Source organism: Felis catus, chromosome C1 (assembly GCF_018350175.1).
Source record: "Felis catus isolate Fca126 chromosome C1, F.catus_Fca126_mat1.0, whole genome shotgun sequence".
NCBI lineage: Eukaryota > Metazoa > Chordata > Mammalia > Carnivora > Felidae > Felis > Felis catus.
In genome coordinates, this window is record NC_058375.1 from 12,576,088 (window position 1) to 12,602,689 (window position 26,602).

Sequence of the window (26,602 nt, forward strand, 5' to 3'; positions counted from 1 at the left end):
CCGCAGTCCCCAGTCTGTCCCCGCCTCCAGGCAGGCCTCCCTAACCTGCCCCATACCAGCTTTCTGTTTCAGGATGTCTCTTGAAAAACAGGCTTCAGGCCAGCCCTGGTACCTGCTCTGCACTTGGGAGGGGTCTTCTCCTGTCCCTTCCTTTGGCCCCCTTGTCTGTAACCAAGGGGTTTCTCTTGCTCGCACACCTGTAATCCCTCTCTTCAGCATGGGACCCAGGCAGTAAGGGGCCAGGGTCACTGGCCGGAGGTCGGGAAGACCTGTTTGGTGTTGGACAAGGAACAGAAGGTTCTGAGCCTCAGTTTCTCTACCTGTCAAGTGGGGGCATTTTTGAGACGTGTGGGACGTGGTGGCGGTGTGGTGGCCACGCACTGCGCCTGCCTCGAGCTAGGGCCGCCCCACCCCCCCCCCCCCGCCCCACCTTGGACAATCTCAGCCAGTTCTGAGACTGGAATTGAAGCGGAATTGAAACTGGGCGCGCCCCAAACGGAACCCTGCCGGCTATTTCAAAATGTGCCTGCTCAGGACCCTCCAGAGGGGGGTTTGTGCAACATCCGCTCTTCTTTTTTTCTTTTCATCTGCCTGAGGGGCAGGGGCGCGGTTGCCAGAAGCCCAGGGGACTTTCCTTCCGAGGTTCGGGTCGTGGCGCTCTTGGCAGCCCTCTGGGGGGCCTGCTGTCCTCGGGCTTCCAGTCTTGTTTCCATGTGCTGGCGGCAGCTTGATGGAGGAGGTAGTGACACAGGGGAGCCCAGCCTTAGCCGTTACGCGGGGACTCCTGAGTCCCTTTTGTGTTGCGAGCGGTGGGGCCTCCCCACTGTCGCACCCGGCGCTGCCCAGGCTGGGGGTGGCTTCCTCCTTTGGGGACGGGGATGGCCTCAGGGGCTGCGGAGCCCGTGAAACAGGAAGTGGGAGACTTAGGGCCACGTGCAGTGCCCAACACGCAAAGGGCATTGGTGCCGTTCAGGCTTTGGCGTTGATCGGAAAACATGGTTCTGTGGAGAATGACAGGCTGTTCTCTCCAGGGGGGGCGGGAAGGCTTTGGGTGATCTGCCCTTTCCCAGCAGGGGTGAGGAGGGAGGGGAGGATGACTCTTGTCATCGGAGTCATGGGTTTTGGGAATGAATTTTGCTGAATACTCTCCTTCTCTCTGGGAAAAAAAAAAAAATCCTTGTCAGTAAAAAGATGTTTTCCCGGTGGGTCCCTGGGGCAGGACGGTGGTCCCGGCGCGGGCAGGGGGTTCTTGGTGCCCAGCCTGAGATTGGCAAAGGCCTGCTGAGGTGCTTGAGGCTCGAAGGTCTCCGGCCTCCTCGGAGGGTCGCCTCATTGGACGACAGATCTGTGCCAACCCCCTCGTGAGGCAAGGCTGGTCCAGGCCGTTCGGTTCAGGGTGCAGGGCTGAGACCTCTTCCAGGCTGGGAGTCTTCCCTGAGGGAGGCCACACCTCCTCACGGGGGGGGGCTGCCAGGACCGGTCACCCCCGAGAAGGGGTGCTGGCTGTGGGCAAGGCGGGCGGTCAGAGAACCCAGCGTGTGGTCCCCTGGCCTCCTCCCCGGTGCCCCTGCGCCGGTCCCCTTCGTGCACAGCGAGGGGACCCTGGCCCGCTGGTGCATTGGCGTCCCTGTCGCAGCCGGTGTGTGTTGTGGGTGTTGACTTTGCTCTGTCCCCCTCTCGCAGCTACTGACCTCGGGTCAGCGGCAGCTGCTCCTATGTGAGACGCTGACAGAGACCGTGTACGGTGACCGTGGGCAGCTGATCAAGTCCAAGGAGCGTAGGGTGTTCCTACTCAATGACATGCTGGTCTGTGCCAACATCAACTTCAAGTAAGTGGGTCTGGGCCGTGGCCACTCTCTAGGGACCCCCTCCTGCTGTGTCCCAGTTCCCAGACCGGCCTGTCTGTGATGGGGTGCCCTCTGGCCTCGGCTTAGGTCTCAGACATTCCAGCTTCCTCTCCCAGCCCTCTCGGCCTGCTCTGTCCCTGGTCCCCGGAGCTGGAGAGTGTATGGAGGGGTCACCTGGGCCAACCCCCGGCCTTTGGGCCAACAGCTGTCCATTTGTACGGACTGGTCTGTTCTGGAACTCTGCTGTTGGTAACTGAACAGCCTCCTGAGTTTCAGCCACGTTGCAATTCAAGAAATCCCCCCCCCCCCCCACCTCGCTGCCCAGGGCATTGTCTCCCCTACAGAGCCTGGCTGCCTCGTTCTGAGTCAGAGGTGGTGGAAATGCCCAGAGCGGGCCTTCCAGACTGTGCCAGAAAGAATCAGCCTGGACAGGGTGAGGGCGATTGTGCCCCGTGGGTTGCGTCAGACCTCCAGAAATCTCTTATTAGGCTCACACCGGGAGTTTGCACAAAGACCGAGACGTTTGACTTCTCTGGAAAAGTTGAGGCTCCGGCATTCTGGGCCTACACTGCCCGGGCCACTGGGGCCTGGAGCTGGGCCACGTGGCCCCCTTCCTGGGGAGGAGTCCCCAGCTGGCCCACTTTACTCCCTTGTGTCCCCTGCTTGGCCCTGTACGTGTCAGGGATTGTGACGGAGTGAGCTCCAGCTGTGTGACCCGTCCAGCTGTGACTCTTATCCACTCAAGCAGAGGAGGCTCTTTGCTCTCAGTATTTTATAACACTTTGACCAACATCAGGGCAACACCAGCATGGCAACGATCACTGAGGTCCAGAGGGAAATCGCCTGTGCTCCAATGTGAATCCCGGCCTGACTCTCTTATTGCCCGCCCGCTGGAGCGCACGGGGGGTGGGGGACGCCTGAGGGGACTCATGTAGGCTCTGTACCTGGTGCAGGCATTGGCCACCGAGCGGATTTGGGGACGGTCCCCACGCGCCCTGGAACAGGAGCAAGTGGGGCTGTCCTGGGACGCCCATCACCCTCCAGCCACCCATCCATCCATCCGTTAATCCATCAGATACTTCCTGGGTCCTTGCTTTATGCCAGTTCACGGGTCTGGAGGAGAGCCGGTACTGGAGGAGAGTGGACTTGGACAGAGAAGCTTCTGTTCTAGATCAGTGTGGGTGGTGCTTACGGCTGCCTCATCCATTCCCTCCCTCCCGCTCTCCCTCACTCACTCAAGCCCTGTGATTTTTAAGGCACCATAGCCTATGAACACCTGCTCTGCCCTCCTGTGGCTCAGGGACTAGCCTGGTATGAGCTGTGATGGGGATGCTGGTGGCCCACTGTGGCAGGGAGGGTGTGGGGGGATTCGGCGTGAGTCACATGACCTCTCTGAGCGTTAGTGTCCTTGTCTGGAATAATACAAGCTTCTAGCAGGGCCGCTGTGGCAATCACGGGTGACTAGAGGCTGGTGCCCAGCTCAGGGAGAAGGCCTCCCTGTGATCCCCGATGCCCACACCCGGCCCCGCTGTCTCAGTGCCCTAGAAGTCACTCACTAACGGTAATGACCTTCCCTTCTGTCTTGTCTTTTTCCTCAGGCCTGCCAACCACAGGTAGGGGTTTGGGGGCTCGGGGCCTTGGGGCATGTGATTCTGGATCTGGGCTGGGGCCTGGGCACCCGGTGCTTTGGCCTCGTCGGCGGGTCCCTGCTCTGCCTCGCTTGGTTCTGGCCTGAGGTCTTACGCTTGTCGCGAGGTGCCTGGCTGAGCTGGTGTGCCCTGGGCTGGCCCTGGGCCTGGGGTGTCGCGGGCCCTGCAGGGCTTCCTCTGTGTCCTGGCAGGGGCCAGCTGGAGATCAGCAGCCTGGTGCCCCTGGGGCCCAAGTACGTGGTCAAGTGGAACACAGCACTGCCCCAGGTGCAGGTGGTGGAGGTGGGCCAGGATGGCAGCTCCTACGACAAGGACAACGTGCTCATCCAGCACGCAGGCACCAAGAAGGCCTCTGCCGCAGGCCAGGCCCAGAGTGAGTACCCGCCCCGCTGCCGCCCAGGCCCGGGGGCCCTGTCTGGGGACCCCAGAACGACGGGCCACTCGGCCAAGAGGCCCTTGCTGGTTTGCACGCTGCATACCCACGACCCACCTGCGCATGCGCGTCCTGCAGGCACGTCCTGCCGCGCGAGGGATGGCTGCTGGTCCCCGCCCCCGCCCGCCCCGCCCCTACCCCCTCCAGCACGTCTGTGCCCATTCGAGCACTCGTGCGCCGTGCCCGGCGGGACTTCCACCACTACCTGGCCACTGCCTGCCTCCTCCGGGACCTCGGCGGCTGTCCCTCCTCTCTGTGCCTCAGTTTGCCCCTCCGTGCGGGGAAGGGCCCAGGTGACACTCACTGAGGCCCCTACATCCTCAGGGACAGGCTCGGGGCCCAAGGAGATCGAGAACGCGGAGTGTGGCCGGCAGCCTCCCAGCCCCGCGCCCCCAGCCGTCTCCATGGGGCTGCCGTCCCTCCCTGCACCTCTGTGCCCTTCCTGTCCGTCCTCCACCCACCCCCGGAGCTGGCTCTTGCGATGCAGATCCGATCTGTGTGTGTCCCCCTCTGCTCCCAACCCACCCGTGGCTTGTCATTGCTCTCAGGGTAAAGTCCCAGGTCCTTGCGGGCTCCGTGCACCCCTCCTTTGGGCGCCTGTCCACCCTGCCCTCCCTGGGCCAGCCACACCGGGCCTCTGGGTTCCTGAGGGGCAGAGACCCCTCCGGCCGCAGGGCCTTCTCCCAGGCTCTGCCTGCAGAATCTTCTGCCGTTCTATTTTGGCCTAGTCTGCCCTTCCTCCTCTTAGCTCAGATAGCACCTCTGCAGAGAAGCCTTTTCTGATTCCCTTGGATGGGCAGGTCCCCCTGTCCCCTGCTCCCAGGGCCTGTTAATTTTTTTAAAACATTTTTTTAAAATGTTTATTTGTTTTTGAGAGAGAGAGAGAGAGAGAGAGAGAGAGAGAGAGAGAGACTGGGGAGGAACAGAGAGAGAGGGAGACAGAGTCCGAAGCGGGCTCCAGGCTCTGAGCTGTCAGCACAGAGCCTGACGCGGGGCTTGAACCCAGGAACCGTGAGATCATGACCTGAGCCGACTGAGCCGCCCAGGCGCCCCTCTCGGGGCCCGGTTTTATGGTCACCATCACTGGTGACGGTTCTGCTGCAGCCCTCGCCCCAGAGCCTGGTGTGCGATGGGGGTTAAGGGATGTTTGTCGAATGAGTGAAGGGGGCCTCGCTGCAGGGCTGGCAGAGAGGAGCTGTGCCTGAGGCACCTTCCACAGGCAGGAGGCTGCTCGGCCCGACTCTGTCCCGCGCCTGACCCCAGAGGTGGCCTCACTGGGCTGCCAGCAATTCTGGAAACTTTGAGGGAGCGATTGCATCATGCGCTCTTGCCCTAGGAGGGCTGGGCTGCAGAGTCGCGCCTGCTCCCAGATTTGTGCCTCTTCCCCTGGGTTTTGTGAGCAGGAAGGCTGTTTCGCGGTTCACAGAAGCCCCCGGCGAGGGGCTCATCGGCCCCATTTGTCTTCCTCTGAGGTGCCTTTACCCCAGCTTGACTCCGCCTTACCGCTACCGCTCTGGGGCCCCCCCTTCGGTGACTTGTCCGTGGCCACATTTCTCAAACTAGAGTCATCCACGGCCAGACTCCCTGAAAGAGGGGGAAAAAAAAAGAATTCTTGCTGAAGCCTCATCGGCCTCGACTGATTTTTTTTTATTACGTTGCTATTCAAATAGGTGCACATATAAGGCTAGCTCTAATAAGCTCCTTATGCTCGGATGTCCCTTGAACAACCATAAAGCCAAAACGAAATCACAAATGGAATAAAAATGAAGCCTCAAAACAATGAAATTCAAATTAACAGCGTGAACGTGATGGATGATGTTGTTTTGCCGGAACCAAATCGCTCACGCCGTGGGCGTGGCCCTCTTCTGGGCCAGGTTCTTTTGGGTTTGTCCCACACCTGCACGCACCCCAGGGCACGTGGACGGTGACCCGCACTCCCCACCGGCTCACCCGTCCGGGCCACTGGCGAGTCTGTTCTCGCCTCTCTTTTGGCGTGTGTTACCTCCCTCCCCTGCACACCTCGCTTCTGCTCCGTCCCCGCCTGACCACTCACTACCAGAGTCCACAGGAGCCCTGACCCCACGCAGCAAAATGCGTTTTGAAAGTCACGGTATCCGGGTGACTCAGGATGCGCATCTGGTCTTTTTTTTTTTTTTTAATTAAAAAAAAAATGTGTTTATTTATTGATTTTGAGAGAGAGTAGGAGAGAGAGAGAGCGAGCGAGCAGGCCCCATGCTGTCAGCGCAGAGCCTGATGCGGGGCTCGAACCCGCAAACCGTGAGATTGTGACCTGGGCTGAAAGCAAGAGCCGGGCGCTTAACCGACTGAGCCACCCAGGTGCCCCATGGATGTGCATCTGTTTTCTTTCTTTCTTTTTTTTTTTTTAATTTTTTTAACGTTTATTTATTTTTGAGACAGAGAGAGACAGAGCATGAACAGGGGAGGGTCAGAGAGAGGGAGACACAGAATCTGAAACAGGCTCCAGGCTCTGAGCTGTCTGCACAGAGCCCGACGCGGGGCTCGAACTCACGGACCGCGAGATCACGACCTGAGCCGAAGTCGGCCGCTTAACCGACTGAGCCACCCAGGCACCCCTGTGCATCTGTTTTCTAGATAGTCATCTACACCGCCAGATAAGCCCTCCCCTGGGATTCCATAAGACCTCAGCTTGAAGAACCATGGCCTAGAGGCTACAGCCCACATTCCCTGTCTCCGCATTCAAGGATTTCCCACGTGGCCCCAGTACTTACCACGTGTGTGTGATCACCAGAGGTCTGGACACCCTCACCGTCCCAGCGCCCTGATGTCTTTCTCCCTAGTGCCTTACATCATTGTTCTTAATTGCTGTTAATTGGCTGCTGCCCCTGTCCCCCGTCACTTGGTTCATAAGCTCCACGAGAGCAGGGACCCTATCTGTCTGCTTTGCAGCTACGTCACCAACACCTGCAAGAGAATTTGGCACCCAGTAGGTCCCCGGCACATCTTTGAACAACTTGCCCTTTCTGGGTTTCCTCCAGCCACAGTGCCTTTGTACGTGCCGTTCTCCTTTCTGGCCGTGCCCATTGCATCCCCAGCCCCGTGAAGGTTCCTCACTGCTTGCAGGCACAGTTGGGTCTCGATCTTCTGGCCTCCTGTGACCCTTTGAGTGTGGCCCGGACCCTAGGTGCTAAACCACCTGTGATGACATCTGTCCCCCTAGTAGACTAGGGACTCCACCGGGGCAAGAGCCTGGTAATGCTTCCTTCCGTGTCTCTAGCGCCATATCTCCGGGGGACAGGTCTTCTCCTGTGCGGTGAGTGGACACTTGGGTCCTTGTTGGCACCTTCTCCACCCCTGAAGTTGAGTTGGGTCTCTTCTCCGTCCAGATAAGGTGTATTTCGGCCCCCCGCGCCTCTTCCAGGAGCTGCAGGATCTGCAGAAGGACCTGGCTGTCGTAGAGCAGATAACCTTCCTCATCAGCACGCTGCACGGCACCTACCAGGTACGCAGCACTGGCTCGGCTTCGTTGGGCTCCGGGCAGCGCCCAGACTCAGCAGGCAAAGTGGGAGAGGGCTCCTGTCTTAGCCCAGGCCCCAGGCATGCTCCTGGCTTCTGAATTCCCACAGGCAGCACGAGTGGCCAAAGCTCCCCGTGGCTCCCTGGAGGTCTGGTGTGCGGCCTCTGGTTTGGGTGGAGGTTCTGATTCGGATTGAGTGGGGGCTGGCTGCGCGGTGACGTTTTTCTTCTCTGCACGATGACTAGTCCATCTTGCAGCCCCTTCCTGGACCTCAGCCCGGGCTGGAGAAGAAGCCGGCTGGGAGGTTGTGTCCCTCTCAAAGGAGGGGTGCCAGGTGGGGCCTGAGCCCCGGGCTGACTCGGGGTCTGCAGCGGGGAGCCGGTCACCCGCTATGGCTGAGCGGGTGGCCCCTGTCGAGCTCTCGGACCTCCCGGCTCCTGTCCCTCTGGGCACCCTGAATGCTGCAGGGTCCTGTGTGGCTTTTGGGGAGCCGGCCGGCTGTGTGGTGACCTCACTGGCCTCCTCAACCCTAGAACCTGAACATGACCGTGGCTCAAGACTGGTGCCTGGCCCTGCAGAGGCTGATGCGGGTGAAGGAGGAGGAGATCCACTCGGCCAACAAGTGCCGTCTCAGGCTCCTGCTTCCTGGAAAACCTGACAAGTGAGATGGGGAGTGGACAGCGCGGGAAGGGGGGTGGTCCCGAGAGGCGGCACCTGGAGCCGATCTGCTCATCAGGGTGGTGACGGGTGATGGGTGACGGGTGTGTGCACAATGTGGGCCCTGCCCAGCACGGCACTTGGCGCGGAGCGGGTGCTCCTTGTGGAATGAACGCATGCACGAACGGATGAATGACGGATTCATGCTTGGGCCCGTCCTCTGCTAGGAGACTGAGGACTCAGACCCTCTGCTGTCGGTTGGCTCTGTTTGTGCGGTGACCTTGTCACTCACTTCAGACTGTGCAGAGCCCCGGGCCTGGGCCCTGGGTCTCCTCTTGGACCGAGGCTGGGTCTCCGGCCTCCCCCCAGATGCCCACACAAGCGCTGGGGCTCCCTAGACCCTCTGCTGATGTTTGTGGAATTGATGACAGATCTAGCAGAGGTGAGGAAAGGTATCTGAGCCCCATTTTGCAGATGAGGGTGGCGAGGCCCAAAGAGCTGTCGGATCGCCCCATGGCCACAGAGTAGGCGGTCGAGCTGGGCTCCGACGGGCTCTGGCTCTGAAGCCTGGGCTGGCACAATGAGGGGCCCACGGCCTGCGTTTGACCTCGAGGATGAGGGGACGGTGGGGGACAGAGGGTTCCAAGCACACTGGCTGCATGGAGAGGGAGCACTGTCGTTCGAGGGAGGGCCACCAGCCCAGGAGCCCAGGAGACGAGGCTCCAGGCTAGGGTCTCAGAGGCAGAGAGGCAGGGCCCTGAGCCGTAATCCCAATCTGCCAGCCCCTTCCTGCCCCCGCACCCCTTTCTCTGTGCGGAGTTGGTGACACTAGCCTTGCCTGCCTCCCGGGATGGCTCCTGGCGGAGAGCCTGCCCCAGAAGACTCTGAGGGCGCTGCTCCAAGGTGAGGGGACAGTGTTGTGACAACAGCGGCCCCTAGCTGCCCAAGCCTGGGCACAACCTCATTCATTCCCGGCTTCATTCACTCATGTGTCCATTCCACAAATGTCTGCCGGATACCCACACTGTGCCCGGTCCTGGGAGTCCGAGAGGGCCCTTTCCTGCCTGCACGGGCTCCCGGTCGGACGTGCTCGTGTGTCTGACAGGCCCGTGGAGAGCTGACCGGGGAGCCCGGGCAGGGCAGGTGCTGGAGGCTGGGCTGCGGAACGCGGCCTGATCGCTTTGGGGAGGGACCTCCATTCCGGGGCCACGGTGGGTGGAAGGACCCCTCCCCCAGGAGACTTCGGCTTTGCCGGCCGCCAGCCTTTCTGGCCACCCTTCGGTGCTCCGAGCAGAGTCAGTGCCACTGTGAGTGCGCGTGGTCGAGGGAAGAGCTGGGTGCTCGCTGTGGACACTCGCTCACGCTCGTCACCCTCTTGCCGCAGATCTGGCCGCCCCATCAGCTTCATGGTGGTCTTCATCACCCCCAACCCCCTGAGCAAGATCTCCTGGGTCAACAGGTTGCACCTGGCCAAGATCGGACTCCGTGAGTAAAGGCCCGGGGAGAGGGCCGCAGGAGACAGGAATGCGGAGCCGGGAGGCCTGGGTGTGTGTGTGTGTGTGTGTGTGTGTGTGTGTGTGTGTGTACGTGGGGGCGGGGGCTTCTGAGTTGGAGGGAGGTCGTGCGGTGGAGAAATACCGGAGCCAGTTCTGAGCGCTGAGGCTTTGCCTCGTAACCCTGGGCAAGCCACTGCGCCTCTCTGAGCCTCAGTTTCCCCATCTATCAAGTGATGGCAGTTCACCACATAAATGACCTGGGGGAGGGCGGTTGGAGCGTGGCTGCTGAGGGGGTTTCTTTTGGTGGAGGGGGGGTGACGAAAGTGTTCTAGAAGTAGGTAGTGGTGATGGTCGCTCCACTCCGAACGTGCTAGAAACCAGTGACGTCAACGCTAGAGAGGGGCGGCTTCGTGGTCACCCCCTTCTGTCTCAGTAAAGCTGCTACCAAAGGAAAAACCACACGGTGCGGGTGAGATTAAACTGATTCTCAAGTGGGACCTCCTTGTGATCTCTTTCTCCTCCTCCCCCCGCGATAATCACGTAGGTAAATAACCAGACATGTGTGGACCGCGTTTCCTCTGGGGCATTTTTCTGCGCATTTTACACACATCTCTTTCATTTCACACTGACGATGACCCTAGGAGGCAGGTCTGTCGTGATCCCCCTTTTAGCGGAGAGGGTTCTGAGGCCCAGAGAGGGCCAGTGACTTGCCCGAGCTCACCTAGAAGGAAGGGGCCGAGCTGGGGTTCAGACCCTGGGCCCTCGGCCCCCAGAGCCCAGTCTGGACCGTTGTCTCTCTGCCTTCTCACGTTGGAGAGTTTCTGTCTGCAAAACACATCTGTTAAGTTGTCATTACTTTCTTTGTCCTCGTTTTGAATTGACAAAAGGCCTGGGTCCTTGTCATTCAGCACTGCCATATCCTGTGACGCACTAGCATTCCTATTTGCTGCCTCCGGCCGGTGGCAGGGACATTTTTGTTGTTGTTGTTTGCTTTTTCATTGTCGGTTGTCGTTTCTAGTGATCTTTTTCTAGGCGTTGAAACATTTCTGGGAAGAAGTTAGGACCTTTGTCACTGGCTTTCATCAATTCAAAAATATTGAGTCTTTACTGTGAGTTTAGGCCTGGGGGGGGAAGAGCGGTGACGAAAACTGAAAGATCTCTGCTGTCAAGGAAACTATAATTTATGAGGGACAGACAGATATTACACGAGGGGCAAATCAACAGGGGGAGACGGTGCTGTTTAGGGGACACAGCTGGGCGGCATGACGGTCACCGAGCCTGGGGGCCAGGGCTGCCGTCAGGGAGGGCCTCTGAGGAGGTGATGTCCAAAGCCGAAGCAGTCTAGGCTTCAGAAGAGCAAGTGCAAAGGTCCTGTGGTGACCAGAGCTGATGAGTGATGGGAAGAGAAGCAGGCAGGTGGAAGAACGGGCCGCATTTCCGGAACACCAGGGCCAGGTGCGTGGAACTTAAACTCTGGATGGGGCGGGCGCCGTTCCTCGTGGCAGTGAGAGCTGGACAGCATCCTGATCTGGTTTCTACCCGGCCTCTGTTCCACCTGACTGCGAGCCAGTGAAGGATCCTGAGCGTGGCCCAGGCCGCGTGCTGAACTCTCATCCCCACTAACCCTCAACCAGCGCAGAGGCGGGCGCCGGGACCTGCCCCAGCCCTCGGGTCTGCCCTCTGGAGGGGTATTAGCCCAGCTGGCCGACCACGGCCATTCACCTGGCCTCTCGGGGCACCAGTGTCTCTCCGTCTCCACGATGGGGGGTATTGGGAAAAGAGGGGTGCCGAGGTCCCACCGGCCCCCCACGTCCGTGACTGCGGCCAGCAGCATCTCCGTGGCACCGGGGGCATGAGAGGGCCTCGAGGGCAGCCTCGGATTTGGAAAGTAGAGAAGGGTGGTCCGGCCTGTCCCCCTGGGGCTAGTGGTGGCAGGATAGGCACAGCGCTGGGAATGAGCGCCGGAAGGCTTTGGGGGCAGGTTGGGCTAGAGAAGCAGGGCGGGGCCGGGGGCTCAGCATGGTGGAGGCAAGGTGGCCGCCCTCGAGCATACCCGTAGACCCCTCCCCTCGGGGACGGTGATCTCCGTGTGCTTCATTTCCTGCGGGCCTGGCACATGCCAGGCATCAAATCCTTTCTTCCCAGCGCTCACGATGACACTGAATGGCTGGAGGCATTTCCCCCGTCCTCCAGATGAGGCCACAGACTCAGAGAGGTTAAGTGTCTGCTCTGTGTCGCACAGCGAGCTGGAGGCGGTTGGGGGATCTGCCAGGGGCTTCCTGGCAGAGTCGGCCTCCGGCCGCGGGTGGGGTTGTGAGGTGGGGGGAGTGGAAAGGGACGTGGCCTCCAGCCCCGGAGCTCCCCCCCGCTGCCCCCTGGGGTGCTCTCGTGTTCGGTGGGTGCCGGCAAACAGAGCTGGGCTCTAAATAAGCCCCCACTTAATGTCAGTTGGAACTCGAGGCCTTGCCGATGCTGCCAGTTCTTAATGTCACTTATCCCAAGCGGGCTCTCAATTTTCGACCGCAACAGCCTTCTAATTTGGTCTCAGCCGCTCTGGTTTTGTGACGGGAACAATGGCAGTGGCAGATGGGGAGCAACAACTCCATTTTCTTTTAACGTTCGCGATCGCAGGCAGGGAAGGCACCATCTGGAAGGAGAAGGTCAGATCATTAAAAAAATATATAATAATAAATTGCCGGGACTCGGTGGGCCGTGGGCGTGGGGGGAAGGGTTGATGTTCACAGGCTGGGCTCCCGGAAGGAGCTGGAGCTCCGGGGGGGGGTGGGGGGAGGTCGGTTTGAGCGGCCTGCAGGGCTCTCGTGGGGCCTGGGCGGGGGGCTGCGTGACCATAAGCTCCCTGAGAGCAGGGCGGACTCAAGTCCCATCTATCTTCGTTTGTCGCCGGCCGGGGGCTTGTCCAGGATGCCGTGTGGTGATGTCCCCTGCCGAGGTGGAGGCGGCTGCCCCGCAGGGCGGGCCGTCTGGGCTGTCACACCCCGTACTGCGGGCCCAGGCAGGGTGCCCCCGCCGGTCGGTCCCCTGCCTCCTGGGCCCAGTGTTGGGCTTCTCCTCCTGGCCTTCGGTCCCCTCCGGGGTAGGAGGGGGACGCGATCACCGACCACTCCTGGTAGCCCCAAGGACGAAACGAAGCCTCACGCGGGGCAGAGCCTTGTAAACCGTGCCGTGTGGTGCGCGTCGGCACTGTTGTGAGGGTGCCTGGGCCGTGCCGTAGTTGGCCTTTCCGTGGTGGCCTCGTGTCCTCAGTGACCGGATCCGGCTTCGTTGGACTCTGCCTCCAGGAGCCAGTGGGGCGGAGGGCTGGCGCCTCTGGCGAAGCAGGTTGTGCACGTGGTGATGCCCGACATTTACGGATGTCTTGGACGAGCATCGTCACCTGCCACCTCATCCCAGCTGCTCTCGCCGTGACCCACACGGAGACGCCACCTTTCTGTGGTGGCGGTGGCATTTTTAAAAGCCACTTTATTGAGGTGCGACTGACATACCTCACACAGAACACAGGTGTAGTCAGGGAGCCCGTGGGTACACATGCGCACAAACATGCACACGCTCATGCATGCACACCCACTCACACACACTTATGTAGGTACACACCCATGCACGCACGTACACGCGCACGCACACCCACACCTACACTTGCGCAGGTACACACGCGTGCACAGACTTGTGCACACACTCATGCACACACACACTCCCGCACACACTCCCACACACACTCATGCAATACACTCCTGTACACACACTCCCGCACACACACTTATGTAGGTACTCACTCACGCATGCACACACACACACCCACACCTACACTTACGCAGGTACACACGCATGCACAGACTTGTGCACACACTCATGCACACACCCACTCCTGCACACACTCATGTACATGCTCCCGCACACACACACACTCCCGCGCACACACGCTCATGCACACACACACTCCTGTACACACACTTCCGCACACACACTTATGTAGGTACACTCACACATGCACACATGCACGCACACCCACACCTATGGAGGTACACACGCATGCACACAGACTTGTGCACACACTCATGCACACACACGCATGCACACACATACTCCCACACACACTCCCATGCACACACTTATGTAGGTACACACTCATGCATGCACACATGCACGCACACCCACACTTATGGAGGTACACACACATGCACACACACACGTGCACACAGGCATGCACACACATTTATGCACACAGAGGAAAAAAGAGGCAAGTCAGTAAAAGCGCCAGAAACTGTGTTAAGGGCCACGACAGACCAGGGGCTGAGATGGCAGGTGATGGAGGGGCAGGGGAGGGTGATGGTCACTTAGGGCTGCTCCCAGAAGGTGACAGGAGGCGAGGAGCCAGGCCTGGAGGGCAGAGGACAGCTTTCCAGGTGGAGGGAACATCCTGGGCCTGTCTAAGTTGCTGAGGAGAGCCTAGGGCAGTGGAGCCTGTGACCGAGGGAGGAGGCTGGGAGGGAAGGAGTGTCCTCACAGTTCTGGAAGGGTTGGATTTTACTCCAAGTGGATGGGACTCGATGGATGCGGGAATGGCGAGGTCCAGTGGAAGTTCAGTGGGATGGCTCTGGCTGTCGTGGGGGGGAACGACTGTAGGGGACAGTAGTGAGCACGGGAAGCCCGTCTGGCTGGTGGGCCCTGTGGGGCTGAGCTGACCCTTGCTTGGCTGGTCCAGGGTGGGCCCGGGTTCCAGCTTCCTCCTTGCCACTGAGTGGACTCGTGTGTGGGGATGGCCGCCGTCACAACCCTTCTGCGGAAGACCTCTCCTCCCAGGCCCGAAGCTCAGCCTGCTGGCGTTGCATTCAGTGGCCCCTGTCCCCTGGGGCACCCTGTTCTGTGCCTCTGGCTCTCCCTCTCCAGGGCAGAGCTACTTCCTGGCTGTCCAGGGTCGGTGATACCCACGGACCTCAGCGGGGGGCTGGTTGCTGGGAGATGGCATTTGTGTCGGACAGACCCAGGTCCCCACCTGGACTCTGCCACCAGGCTATGCACGTGACCTAGCCCGTTACCTAATCCCCAAGGGTTGGTCTCGGCGTCGTTGCCCTTAAAGCGAACATCGTGATCCTGATTGTGCTCGATTGTTGTGAAAGCGAGGCCTGGGAATGTGTCTGTAGCGCCGTGCCCCTGCTGTCCCCACGTGGGGTGCAAAGAAGGCTGGGCTCCTGTGCAGGGAGAGTTCCACCTGCTCGCTCACGCCCCCCCTCACCCGCTGCCCCCGCTTTTCATTCACCCCATCCGTCCGTGCTCGCGGAACATTCCAGCGCGCTGGGTGCCAGGGAGACCGTGGCAAACAAGACAGACCAGGTCTTGCTGCCTCGAGGTCACATTCCAGAGACCTAAGGAGACAGACCATAAACCAGGAAACAGACAAAATGATTTTAGATTGACGTGAGGCGATGCGGGAAATAAGATGTGGTCTTTAGAACCGGTTTCCGAGAGAGGGGCCCATCGTAGGCAGGGTGGTCAGGGAGGACTTCTTGGAGGTGGTGCCGTGTGAGGGAGCCCTGACCCATGGGGAGGAGACGTGGCAGGGTGTAGTTTGGCAGATGTGAGTGCAGTGGTGTCCGGATGTGAGTCCAGGGTCGGGGCCTCAGTGTCCAGCTGGCCTGGGGACTTGGAGGCAGATGACCACCCGGGACTCAGGGTAGGTCTCGAAGGGAGCAGGAGGGAGTCATCCTCTTGACCGTCATCCTCAGAGTCAGGCGGAGAGCGGCATGGCTGCATCATCTTTCAGCCTGTTTGGGGGGCCATCTCCCACCTCAAGAAGCATGTCCGGAAGCTCTCAGTGAAGGCAGCAGGGCCTGGGGACTGTGCTCAGCGTCACGTGCTTTTTGAAACCCTTTCTCGTCTCCAGGACCCAAGCCTTAGGTTCCCCGACTCGCTGCTCGGGACCCACAGCCATGACCATGGAGTGAGGTCACCTTTCCTCTTGGCTGGGCAGGCGCGGGGCTGGGGGCGGCCCCCTGGGCTTTGCGGGGCTCTGACCGGCTTGACCCACCTCCTTCCTCTTGCTGTAGGGGAGGAGAACCAGCCGGGCTGGCTGTGTCCGGACGAGGACAAGAAAAGCAGAGCCCCGTTCTGGTGCCCCATCCTGGCCTGCTGCATTCCTGCCTTCTCCCCCCGGGGCCTCAGCCTGCAGGTGAGTGTGGAACGGATCTCGCCATTGGATCTCCCCAAGGTGGCTCCTGGGGGAACCAGAGTTTCCAGGGTGTGCCCACCGCTGGAGAGGGCCCGGCTGCAGTCCCGGCTTCCCCACCTCTCGCTGACGGAGTCGGTCAAGACCTTTTGTTGCTCTAGGAGCCCGCTTTCCCACCAAAGAGGATAGACGCCTTCTGTGGGTCAAGTGAATGGAAAAATTCCATGGTTTTGAGCTAACAAAGAGCAGTGATCTCATCAGTTGATGGTGCGACTCCAGCTAGGAAGATAGGCCGGAATATGCCCAAGGGGCTCTGCCAGACCGTGGGTTGGACCCTTTATGAGGCCGCCAGCCGGGAGCTGGTCTCTGGCTGCAGCCGCCATGCCTCCATTTGTCAAGCACCTACTGTATTCCGCACCCCCCCCCCCTGCTTTGCCACCAGTCTCTTGTTTTAATATTTATAAGAACCCCATGCATAGATGTTTCTAGATTAGTTTCACGGGTTAGGAAACTAAGGCACAGATAGGCGGCGTGAGTTTCTAAAAACACAGCCAGTAGTGATGGGTCCGGGAATTGTAACCTCGCTTCGCCTGATTCCAGCCCCCGTGTTCTTAACCACCGGGACGCTTGCTCCACTGGCTTCCGTCCCCGATGTCCTGGCCCCTCCATCTGGAGTGATCCCTGCCCGTCCTCCTCCCTGGGTGAGGGGGACATGTGAGCTTTGGGGGGTGGGAGCAGGCTTGGGACCTAGGCCCAGATACATAAGCCCCAAGAGACAAGCTCATTGGGTTGTAGACTGGGGCACGAAGCATACATGCCCTTGAGATGTCCGTTCATTCGTTCACTCATTCACTCATTCTTTTGTCTGTTCTGTACATAATTTTTGAGCACCTACTGTGTGCCAGGCCCTGTGCTGGACGCTGGGTATATGGTGGTGACCAAAACATACAAGGGCCCCACCCTCCTGTGGCTTTTATCCTGGAGACAGACAGCGGCTCCCCGGCTAACACAGGCAAACGCAGAAGAGTGATGTGTGTTATAGAGAAAATAAGTCAGCTGTGATGGATACAGAGGTGGGGCCCCATGACGAGGGGGCAGGGAGGGTCTCACGGAGGAGGTGGCTTTTAAACTGAGACCTGAACAGCAAGCAGACTGCAGTCCCTTGAGGGCCCAGGGGAAGGATATTCCAAACAGACAGGGCAGCCCAGAGGAACAGTCTGGGCAGCTGCAGCTCGGGGAGCCGGGCAGAGAGGCCGGCGATGAAGTCTGATGTGGGCACAGTGGGCCAGCCAGCTTCCCCGGCTCGTCGGGTTTGGGTTTCGTTCTCAGGACAGTGAAACCCCAAGGATGGCTCCACACAGGGGAGCGGCACGATCTGATGTACATTTTGGAAAGATCGTCTGGTTCCTCTGGCTGTTGTGAACTGTGGCTCCTGAAGGGGGCAAGAGACAGACCGATATGGACCTTGGTGGCCGGGGCGGGGGGGGGGGGGGTTGTCAGGTGGAGGTAGGGCCAGACTAGGGCAAGGGGAGCGAGAACTCACCTGATCCTAATTCTCAAGGTAATACTTACAAAGTCAAATCAGCAAATTGTGACCTTGGCTTGGCTGCATTTATTGGGTGAGTGACAGGCGGGGATTAGGGTGAGGCACAGTCGTGCCAGGGCAGAGACCGTTGCTGTCTTTATTTCAGGCTCGCTGATTGTTCACCGTGGGTTTTTTGGCATTAATTTTTACTGCCCAAAACTGTGTTATATATAATATTCCCTTCGGCGTGGGAGTGTGTCGGCCCCACTCTCCTCCGTCTTGTCCTGGTCCCAGAGGAGGCAGTGGGCAGGGGACACGGGGACACATTTGGGGAGTGTGCCGGCGTAGGGCTGGCTGATCTGATGAGGGTTTAGAGGGCGGCCGCGGGGGCAGGAGGGACGTGACGGGTCTTGGGCTTGTGTACCCGCAAGTGGTGTCGGGAGATGGGGGTGTGTTCCCTGTGCCACAGCCTGATTTAGGGGTGCAGTGAGAGAGACAGGTGAGCTTCCCAGCGCTGCTGGGGGGGCAGCGGCAGCGACAATATGGTGGCAAGCCCTTTCGCGAGGCATCTGTGCCCGGCTCTGTTCGAGGCACTTCTCCACGGCTAACTCTGGTCCCCCCAGCCGCCCTCAGAGGCAGGGCTTGCCCACGCCCACCGGGGAAGGAGAGTTTTCTTGACTCGTGCCCCATCCTGCTTTTCTTGCCTCTCACGGCCTTGGCTGATGTTCTCCCTGGCGTCGGTCCCCCCACCAAACATTTCTGGCAGGGGGCGGGGGGGAAGGACAGATGCTGTTCATTTCTATAGGGCTTGGGGAAGTCAGCCTTTGTAGGCCTTTATTGATTGATTGATTATTTATTGATTCATGGGGAGGCCCTGCTGAGTCTTGTGAGCTCTTTCCCAGCATGGCGGGCGTTCTCACGTACCTTTCGGGCCAGGCAGGGGTAGGGTAGAAGGGCAGAGTCCATGGAGTGCAGGCTGTTCAGGGTCCACCCTGCCCGTGGCTCATCTGGTCCTAGGACTCCGGAGAAGGCTGATCTGGGGTGACTTCCAACCCCCCTTCCCCTTTCCCCAACTGCCAGGGCTCAGGCTATTCATGGGTAGTAAAGTCTGGGACAAGCTGCAGCTCCCAGGGCCTCCCTGAAAGAAACCCCCACCTGTCTGGGGAGCCATCATCCGCCTCATACTCCTTATGTGGAGCCCTCAGGGCCTGGGGGTGTGTAGGCCGGGGAGCATCCTTAGCCCCCTCCAAGCCCCCCGCCTGCCACCTCCTGAGGAGCCCCCTGTGGGAGCGAAGAGAACCCCCAGTGAATCTCCGGGGGCGGCGAGCCTGTGGAGCTCCTGAGGGACATACTAGAACCTGCGTGTGCCCATCTGCTGGGTCCCGAGACACCACTCCCGCTCCGCCTGCACCTGCCTCCCACCCCGGACCGGGCAGATGCGCCCATCAGCTCTGTGCAGGCGGCCAGATGAATTAGGGGCCCGGAGCGCCAGGGCCTTGTCCAACCAGCGTGGCAACAGATGTGAGCCTGTTGGCCTCTGTCTGGGCCTCCTGGCCCGCCGCCTCTCTCCAGGATTCGGGCTCTGCGGCTGGCCTCCTGGGAGCCCAGGACTCCGTCTGCCTTCCGGGAAAACGCTCGCTGGCCCCAGCCCCCTCCCGGCGTGGACGAGGTCCGTGCTATGTGCTGCCAGCTGGATGAGGGCGTGCGTGGGGTTCTCCCCGTCAAAGGAGCAGGGACACGGGGGCTGAAGGAAGGAGCGTTTCTCCTCTCAGTGCCGACGGGTGGCTGGGGCCCAGGCTGGGCCACACCAAGGCCTTCCTCGAGGGGACGTCATTGGGGCACAGCCGTCCCTGGGCCTGAGCTCCAGCCGAGTGATGCCGGGAATGCCACCTTGGCCGGCAGCGTGCTTCATGCCGAGCACTGGCAGGCCTGTCACGGGGCGTGTGTGCAGAGTTCAAGAGATGGAAGCAAGGATCCAAGGACACTTAGGCCCCCACGGGCGTCTGTTCTGGAGGGTTTCCGAAGGCGTCACGGCCGCGGGGTCACCCCGGCGGCACCCATCCAGGCTGGGGGCCTGTCCCTGGAGGGTTCAGTGCAAAGGTGTCCCCACCGTTAGCTGCAGCCTTACCTGGGGGCAGGGGCTCGGGGAGAGGGGTGGGGGTGCCCCCCTGCACTGAGGTGCTCTAGGATGTAGCCTCTCAGGGGGGCCGGGGCTGTGGCCCCGACCTGCAGAGGGTCTGTTCCAGGCTCGCTTAGGCCTCAGCGTGCTGGCCGAGAGCCTCTGTCCTGGCCATTGTTAGCCAGGACTCCCCTGCCTCCCAGCCCTGCCCCAGCCCTCCCCTCCTGGCCTGGGCCTGCCCGTGAGGTAAGGTGATGCACAGGAGGTTGTTGGTAAGCAGCAGCGGCCGCTACTTTTTTGTCTGCCTCTCCAGTCCCCACGACCATCCTGATGAGATGTCAGGGCCTCCGCGAGCGTGACGAACTGGCCTGTGGGGTCACCAGCTGGTAGCGGCTGAGCTGGGACCAGAGCCCAGGCTGGCTGCCTCCACGGCCCGTCTCCTTCCCCAGCCCCAAGCCGCTCCCCGCTGTGCTGCGCGGGGCACCGTGGTTTGGGAGAGCTGGCTTCTTGGCACAGGTGGGACTTCTGGGTCCGGGGCCTTGCCCGTCCAACGAGCCGTTTGAGTTTTTGCCATCACTTTGGACCTGGACTCTATTTGGCTGACTTCCGGGCCCCCTGGAGTTGCCATGGAAACGTCTGAGCCTGGGCTGTGGTTGCCCCGTGCCCGTCTGTGAGGACGGGGGGTGCTGGGCCGCCTCAGCTGGGTGGGGCCTACCAGGAAGCAAAACGACTGGGGAGCAGGGGCCTGAGGGGGCCCGGGGCCCCGGGGGCCGGGGCAAGGGAAGCCTCTAGAGCTCCCAGCTGTGCAGAGGTGGGAGCTGGCGACTGCCCAGGCCTCCAGTAGGGCGGCCCGGCCTCTGGGTAGAATTAACCAGAGCGGGAAGGGCATTGGGCAGGGAGCTGGAACTCTGAACTCCAGCCCTGACTCTGCTGCTAACGTGCTATGTGACCTTGAGCCAGTCATGTGCCTCCCATGCCCACCCCCTGAGCTTCGGTGTGCTGACTTCTGAATGAGGGGACTGGATGAGGCGACCTCTTTGGGCTTCCTCACCTTTAACCATGGGACATCTTGTTCGAACATCCCAACAGGGCCGGGGCGGGCCAGGGCCTTCACCACCAGCAGAGGGCAGCACTTGCCCAGCAAAGGTCCCGTGGTGGCCACGTTGCAGGTGGGGACCCTTGAACTGTCCCTTCTTGGCCTCCTTCCCCTCCCGCTGGCCCCGGGTTCCAGCAGCGTCCACCACAGGGCCAGGCCATCTCCTCACCCTGCTGCCCTGGCCGGACAGACGGACTGGCCGGGTCTAGCTCGTCTGCACAGGGGTTCTGACGTTGAGTGGGGCGGTACCAGATGTCTAGCACCCCTTCCCTCCTCCACTGTGCTTTTCTGGAAGGATTCAGGAAGACCTAGGAGGGCGGCTGGCGCAGGCCGGGCCCTGGCACTCATCTTCTCGTGGCCTAGGGCAATCATGTGTCCTCTGTGGGCCTCAGTTCCCCATCTGTGAAATTGGGGCGTGGCGGGCGTCAGTGGTTTCCATCAAATCTTATCTGGACGTTGCTTAGTCTGAGAAATCCGTGGCTGGCCCAGAGCATCATTCGGGCGCCTCCTAGCCAAAAGGTTCTAGAAGAGCGCTGGTCAAACGTGAGTGGATAGGAACTGCCTGGAGATCCCATGGGGCTTTCCCGGCCCCATCCCCCTCAGGGATTCACATTTGGGGCCTGATGGGGCCCGGGAATCTGCAGGCTTAACAACCCCACAGGTGGTGGTTCAGACAGAGATCCTGCTGCCAGATGTGTGTGCCTTGTGTGTCTTCACAGCTTGGGGCCCTGGTCCACAGTCCTGTCAGCTGTCCCCTGCTGGGTTTCTCGGCGGTGAGCACGTCCCTTCCACAGGGCTACCTCTGGGTAAGTCACTCCTGAACCCAGCCAGGGATTCTGGCCTCAGGACAGAAGCAGGGAGGGTGGCACCGGGAAGGGGGTGCTGGAGGGTGCTGCCTGCCTGCTGGCCCCCGTCAGGTCCATCTTCAGCCAGGAGGGTCTTCCTGGGAACCTCTGTGCTGGGCTGCGTGCTCAGAGTTGGCACATGCGACTTCACCAGGGACGACAGAAAACCAAGTGACGAAGAAGTGAGCGTGGCTGTTGCAAATGGCCATGTGCCACGAAGGAAACCTGGATGTCGGGGTCTTTTACCCTGGGGGTCAGGAAGCAGGGCTGGATGCTGCTCATCTCTGGCAGAGATCCCCACCCACCTCTTTTCCCCTGGGATTCCTGGCAAAGCCTCTCTCAATTCAAATAGGTCCCCTTACGCTCCTTGTGATGCAGCCTGTGCTCTCCCATAGGCTGCCTGGGGTTCCACCTCCTCACCCCTTTGGCCACTTTCCAGTTCCTGCTTATTCCTGTATCTAGGCACTCAGGCAGGAACACTGGCTCACTCTTGAGAGTCCAACCCAAGAGTCCTCTGAGGGTGATTTGTTTCTCACTGTTTCCCCAGTTTCTGGCATGTGGTATATTCATCCAACCATCCAGCCAGCCAGCCAGCCGTCCGTCCGTCCATCCATCCATCCATCCATCCATCCATCCATCCATCTTTCCATCTTTCCATCCTTCCTTCCATCCATCCATCCAGCCAGCCAGCCGGCCATCCATCCAACCATCCAACCAATCATCCAACCATCCAACCATCCAACCATCGATCCATCTATCCATCCATCCATCCATCCATCCATCCATCCAACCAACCATGCAGCCAACCATCCAGCCATCCAACCATCCAGCCAATCATCCATCCATCCATCCGTCCATCCATCCATCCATCCAACCAACCATCTAACTATCCAACCAGCCAGCCAGCCATATACTCATCCACCCATCTATCCATCCACTTATCCGTGTAATCATCCATCCATCCACCCACTCATCCATACAGTTATCCATCCATCTGCTCATCTATCTACCCACTTTTCTATCCCTTGCTTCCATCCATTTATTCATCTGTCCATCCATTCAGCAAGTGTGTATTAAGTGCCTACTGTGCGTGACACAGAAGTAGAATGGTAAACAAGACAGAGAAGAACATTTTGAAGGAGCACATGTATGTTCACTATTTGTTGGTTGAAATTCACCCTAAAGATGGGGAAATAGAGCTGACTTGGTGTTTAGTCTACCTTAGCTCCTTAACTGATTTCGTTTGGACTGACTTGTTGCTATGGCAACTGGGGAAGCATGACCTCCAGTGACAGCAGGACGTGTGGGGGCAGGAGGGGGGTGGAATGCTCCTCCCGATGCCTAACCTCAGTACAAGTTGAAGTTTGGGGCACGTCGCTGGGAGGGCGGGGGCCCAGCTCTGTCCCTGCTCTGGTGATTGTGCCTGACGGCCTCTCCGGGTCTCTGCCACAGGTCGGGGGCGGGCAGGAAGGTGCAGGGGGCCAGGTTGAGATCTTCTCCTTGAACCGGCCCTCGCCGCGCACGGTCAAGTCCTTCCCGCTGGCAGCCCCTGTGCTCTGCATGGAGTACATTCCCGAGCCGGAGGAGGGGGAGAGCGGAGACGAGGGCCACGTGGCCGCTGAGCCCTCAGCTGCAGTGCATCCGACCATCTGCCTCGGGCTCCAGGATGGCAGGTGAGGGGCCTGGGGAGGAGGCGCGTGTCACGGCCTCGTTGCCTTTTTGGCCGTGAAGCCGGCATCATTGCCCCATTTCATGGGGGAAACTGAGGCGCAACAGCCTGGGGTCAGTCCGCTGGAAGGTGGCGTGTCTGGATTCCCACTCGGGTCTGTGGGGTCCTGAAAACACTTTTTTTTCTTTTTTAAATTTTTTAAAATGTTTATTTATTTTTGAAAAAGAGAGAGAGAGAGAGAGAGAGAGACAGGGTGTGAGTGGGGGAGGGGCAGAGAGAGAGAGGGAGACACAGAATTGGAAGCAGGCTCTGGGCTCCGAGCTGTCAGCACGGAGCCCCACGTGGGGCTCGAACCCGCGAACTGCACGATCACGACCTGAGCCGAAGTCGGTCGCTTAACCAACTGAGCCCCCCGGGTGCCCCCTGAAAAACAGTCTTCTTGGCACCTCGATCATGCCGCCTCTCGAGATTCCCACCTAGTTCTCCCTGGCACTAGGGGTGGGGAGCGTGCCGTCCTCCAAAGAACCACCCACGGCCAAGTGCAGGCTCCCAAAGAGTGGGACAAAGGGAGGCCTGGCTGAACTGGGGAGCCCCCAGACCCCTCTCCCCGGGAGGGCCTGCGGGGCGGTGGGGGTGGGGGGGCTCCGTGAGTCACTCGGGCCTCTCCCCACAGCATCCTGGTTTACGGCAGCGTGGACACGGGTACCCAGTGCCTGGCGACCTGCAGGAGCCCAGGCCTGCAGCCTGTGCTCTGCCTGCGGCATAGCCCCTTCCACCTGTTCGCTGGTTTGCAGGATGGGACCGTCGCCGCCTACCCTCGGGCCAGTGGTGAGGATGGCGGTGCTGGGGGCAGTGGGGGGCGGCCCCGGGCACTGCCTGCGAGCGGCCGCGGGAGGCAGGCCAAGGAGGCAGCTCAGACACAAATCGGGGAGTCTGGGGGTAGTTAGAGATTCCACGGGGGTCCCTGCGGGAACAGGACGCTCACTACCATGCAGGCAGCTCACCCCGTTAGCAGGAGGCTCTGGGAAGAGCAGGGACTCTGGGTCACAAAGACTCTGGGGTCTGGGGTCCCCTCACTGCCCTGTCGATGGCTGTGTCCGCTGGCGATTGGCTTCTCTTTGCACCTGGGTCTCCTCGTCTGTGAAATGGGCCTATGTCTGTACCCGCTGTGCACGGGTCCCGGCGGGTTAAACAACCCGGCGAAGGCGAAGCCCAGGGCCTGGCACGGGGAGTGCTTCAATGGAGTCAAGCATTTGAACGCCTATCACGTTATCAAGCCACGGATGGCACAGATGGTGTCTGGAGGGCAAGGCTAACAGGTCTGAGCTGCTGTGCACCAGGAACGGGAGGAGTGTTTGATTTGTGCGCATCACCTGAATTCTCCCGACAAGCCTCAAGAACTGCAGATCCTGGGAGTCCGGGAGGGGGTGTGGGTTGTGCACAGCCACACAGAAGGCCGTGGCCCCTGTGCCCTTGTGGCTCGTTCGGCTCCCGGTTCCAAGATATGTGCTGGGGGTGGGAGGGCAGCCACCCCCAGGGCGCCCAGAGAGGGCTGATGGGTCTGAAGCTCAGCAGTCATAGACCTCCCCCCTCCTCCTCTCCCCTCCCTCCCTCTTCCTCTCTCTCTCTTCCCCTTCCTCTCCCTTCCCTCCCCTCTCTCCTCCCCTTCCTCTCTCCTCCCCTCCCCTTCCCCTCCCCTCTTCTCCTCTTCTCTCTCTCCCCACCCCTCTCTCCTCCTCCCTCCCCTCCCTCCTGAGAGAGCCTCTAATTGCTGCGTCATCACTGCCTGTTGCAAGGATATAAACGGATATTTGCACGGAGCTATTTTTTTGCCACTTGGCACTGTGTTGGTATTTTTAATTAGCTTTTGATAAGGCATTTATAGTTTTTAATTAAAGGGGGAAGAGGGAGGGAAAAAAAAATCCCTCTTACCGACAGACGTTGCATGTGTGAGAGTGTACACGTGGACTCTGATTTTTGGAGATCTAAACGGGGGGTTCCAAGGGGACCTGTACCCTGTGGCTCCTGCTGAATCCCGCGAGCCCTGCCCTGCCCTGCCCTGGCCGCCCGGGTCCCCACTAGGGGCTGCCCTTGGCCCTTTGCCTCCTGGTTCCTGACTTACCAGTTTGGGCATGGGGGTGGGAGGAGGTGGGGGGGGGGTGAGATCACTGGGGCCACCGTAATGAGACACCACAAACTGTACCACCTCCTGCTCTGGGGGCCAGAAGTCCAAGACCAGTGTGCTGGCAGGGTCGATTCCTTCCGAGGGCCGGGAGGGAAGGGTCTGTTCCAGTTCTCTGTCCCAGCTTCCGGTTGCTTTCTTGGCTTCTGGCCACAGGACCTGCCCTCCCATGGCTGCCTCCCCTGTGTCCTATTGGATTAGGGGCCCACCTTACTCCAGTGTGGCCTCATCTTAATCAGTTATATCCACGACACCCCTACTTCTAAATAAGGTCACATTCTGAAGTCCTGGGGTTTAGGACGTGAACTTACGAATTTGCGGGGGACACAACACCCATAACGGGGGCCTGGGGTCTAACCGTTGGCTCTCAGCCCAGGGTTAGAGCCTGGTGCTTTGTCAGAACCAGAAAGGCCACTGGGGACCACTGGACTCCACGCCCTCATTTTCCAGGTGGGAAGGGACTTCCCAAAGTGCCGTGGGTGAGCCCGAGCCCAAGTCCTCTTGCGAGAGCCAGGGCCCTCTCCAGACGTAAGGGGGTTTGGGCTTCCCCGAGCGGAGCTGGAGGCCATCGGGCCGGGAGGAGGGGCTGAGATCCGCTAGTCGCTCTCCCAGCTTTGCTGCCTTGCAGACGCTTGTCACCAGCTATTTACTGAGCACCTGCTATGTGCCATAGATATGGCGGCCGGCAAAACAGGTGTGACCCTGCCCTGGAGAATGTAGATAGCCTGTAGCGGGAGACAGAATCAGTCAAGTGGGCAGGTAGGGAGCTTATGGTTATACATCACGCTGAGGGGCGTTGGGGGGAAACAGGGTGGCACGTGAGGGCCTGACCCCCGGGCATGGGGTGGGCTGGGGGGCAAAGGCCTCTCCGAGGCACGGGATGCTGAAGCTGGGCAGTAACCAGGGGGGCAGTGGCAGGGGGCAGGGTCTGGGAGCAGACGGCTGATAGGGTGGGCCTTGGGTTTGTCTCGGTCGATGGGAAATAGAATGTTGGAAGAGGCTGAGCACTCTGCCCTGTGGCCGGCGGACGGGAGAGGAGGCAGGGAGGCTGGCTGGGAGGCCGTCACACCCGGCTGGCCAAGTGGGCCTGGGCTCACTCTTTCTCTCTGGAGCCCACCCTCTGGGGCTTCGGTTTGGCTTTGGCCAGGGAGGCCTCTGGGAGAGGCCTTGTCTCGCCCGGCCTCTCCCTTCCTCCATTCTTTCTGTGCTATCCTCCAGAGGTGGTCCAGGCAGGAAGGCGGGGGGCGGGCGGAGGGGCTCTCAGGACCTGCCTCACGGTGTAGGGTGGGGGAGGGTCCCCCCCATGACCTTTCACTTTGGCTGCATGTGGCAGGGTCTGGAATCATCATCCTGGCCCATGACCTAGCTCTGGGACCCCCTCCAGACTCACTGAGGCCTCAGATACCT

General features: G+C 60.2%; 1 protein-coding gene across 12 annotated transcripts in view; it reads left to right on the forward strand.

The window, feature by feature from the left end:
* ARHGEF10L (Rho guanine nucleotide exchange factor 10 like) overlaps nucleotides 1–26,602 on the forward strand; it is a 155,543-nt gene that overhangs the window by 93,381 nt on the left and 35,560 nt on the right. For 9 of the 12 annotated variants that reach the window (XM_045035163.1, XM_045035169.1, XM_045035162.1 and 6 more), the window contains 10 exons: nucleotides 1,684–1,829; nucleotides 3,446–3,460; nucleotides 3,688–3,869; nucleotides 7,295–7,410; nucleotides 7,959–8,086; nucleotides 9,467–9,567; nucleotides 15,641–15,762; nucleotides 21,219–21,305; nucleotides 22,797–23,017; nucleotides 23,687–23,841. In XM_045035163.1, the coding sequence (XP_044891098.1) occupies nucleotides 1,684–1,829; nucleotides 3,446–3,460; nucleotides 3,688–3,869; nucleotides 7,295–7,410; nucleotides 7,959–8,086; nucleotides 9,467–9,567; nucleotides 15,641–15,762; nucleotides 21,219–21,305; nucleotides 22,797–23,017; nucleotides 23,687–23,841 (1,273 nt within the window). The remainder of the gene's footprint in view (nucleotides 1–1,683; nucleotides 1,830–3,445; nucleotides 3,461–3,687; nucleotides 3,870–7,294; nucleotides 7,411–7,958; nucleotides 8,087–9,466; nucleotides 9,568–15,640; nucleotides 15,763–21,218; nucleotides 21,306–22,796; nucleotides 23,018–23,686; nucleotides 23,842–26,602) is intronic. The other 3 variants (XM_045035164.1, XM_045035166.1, XM_045035171.1) reach the window with 1 other exon arrangement.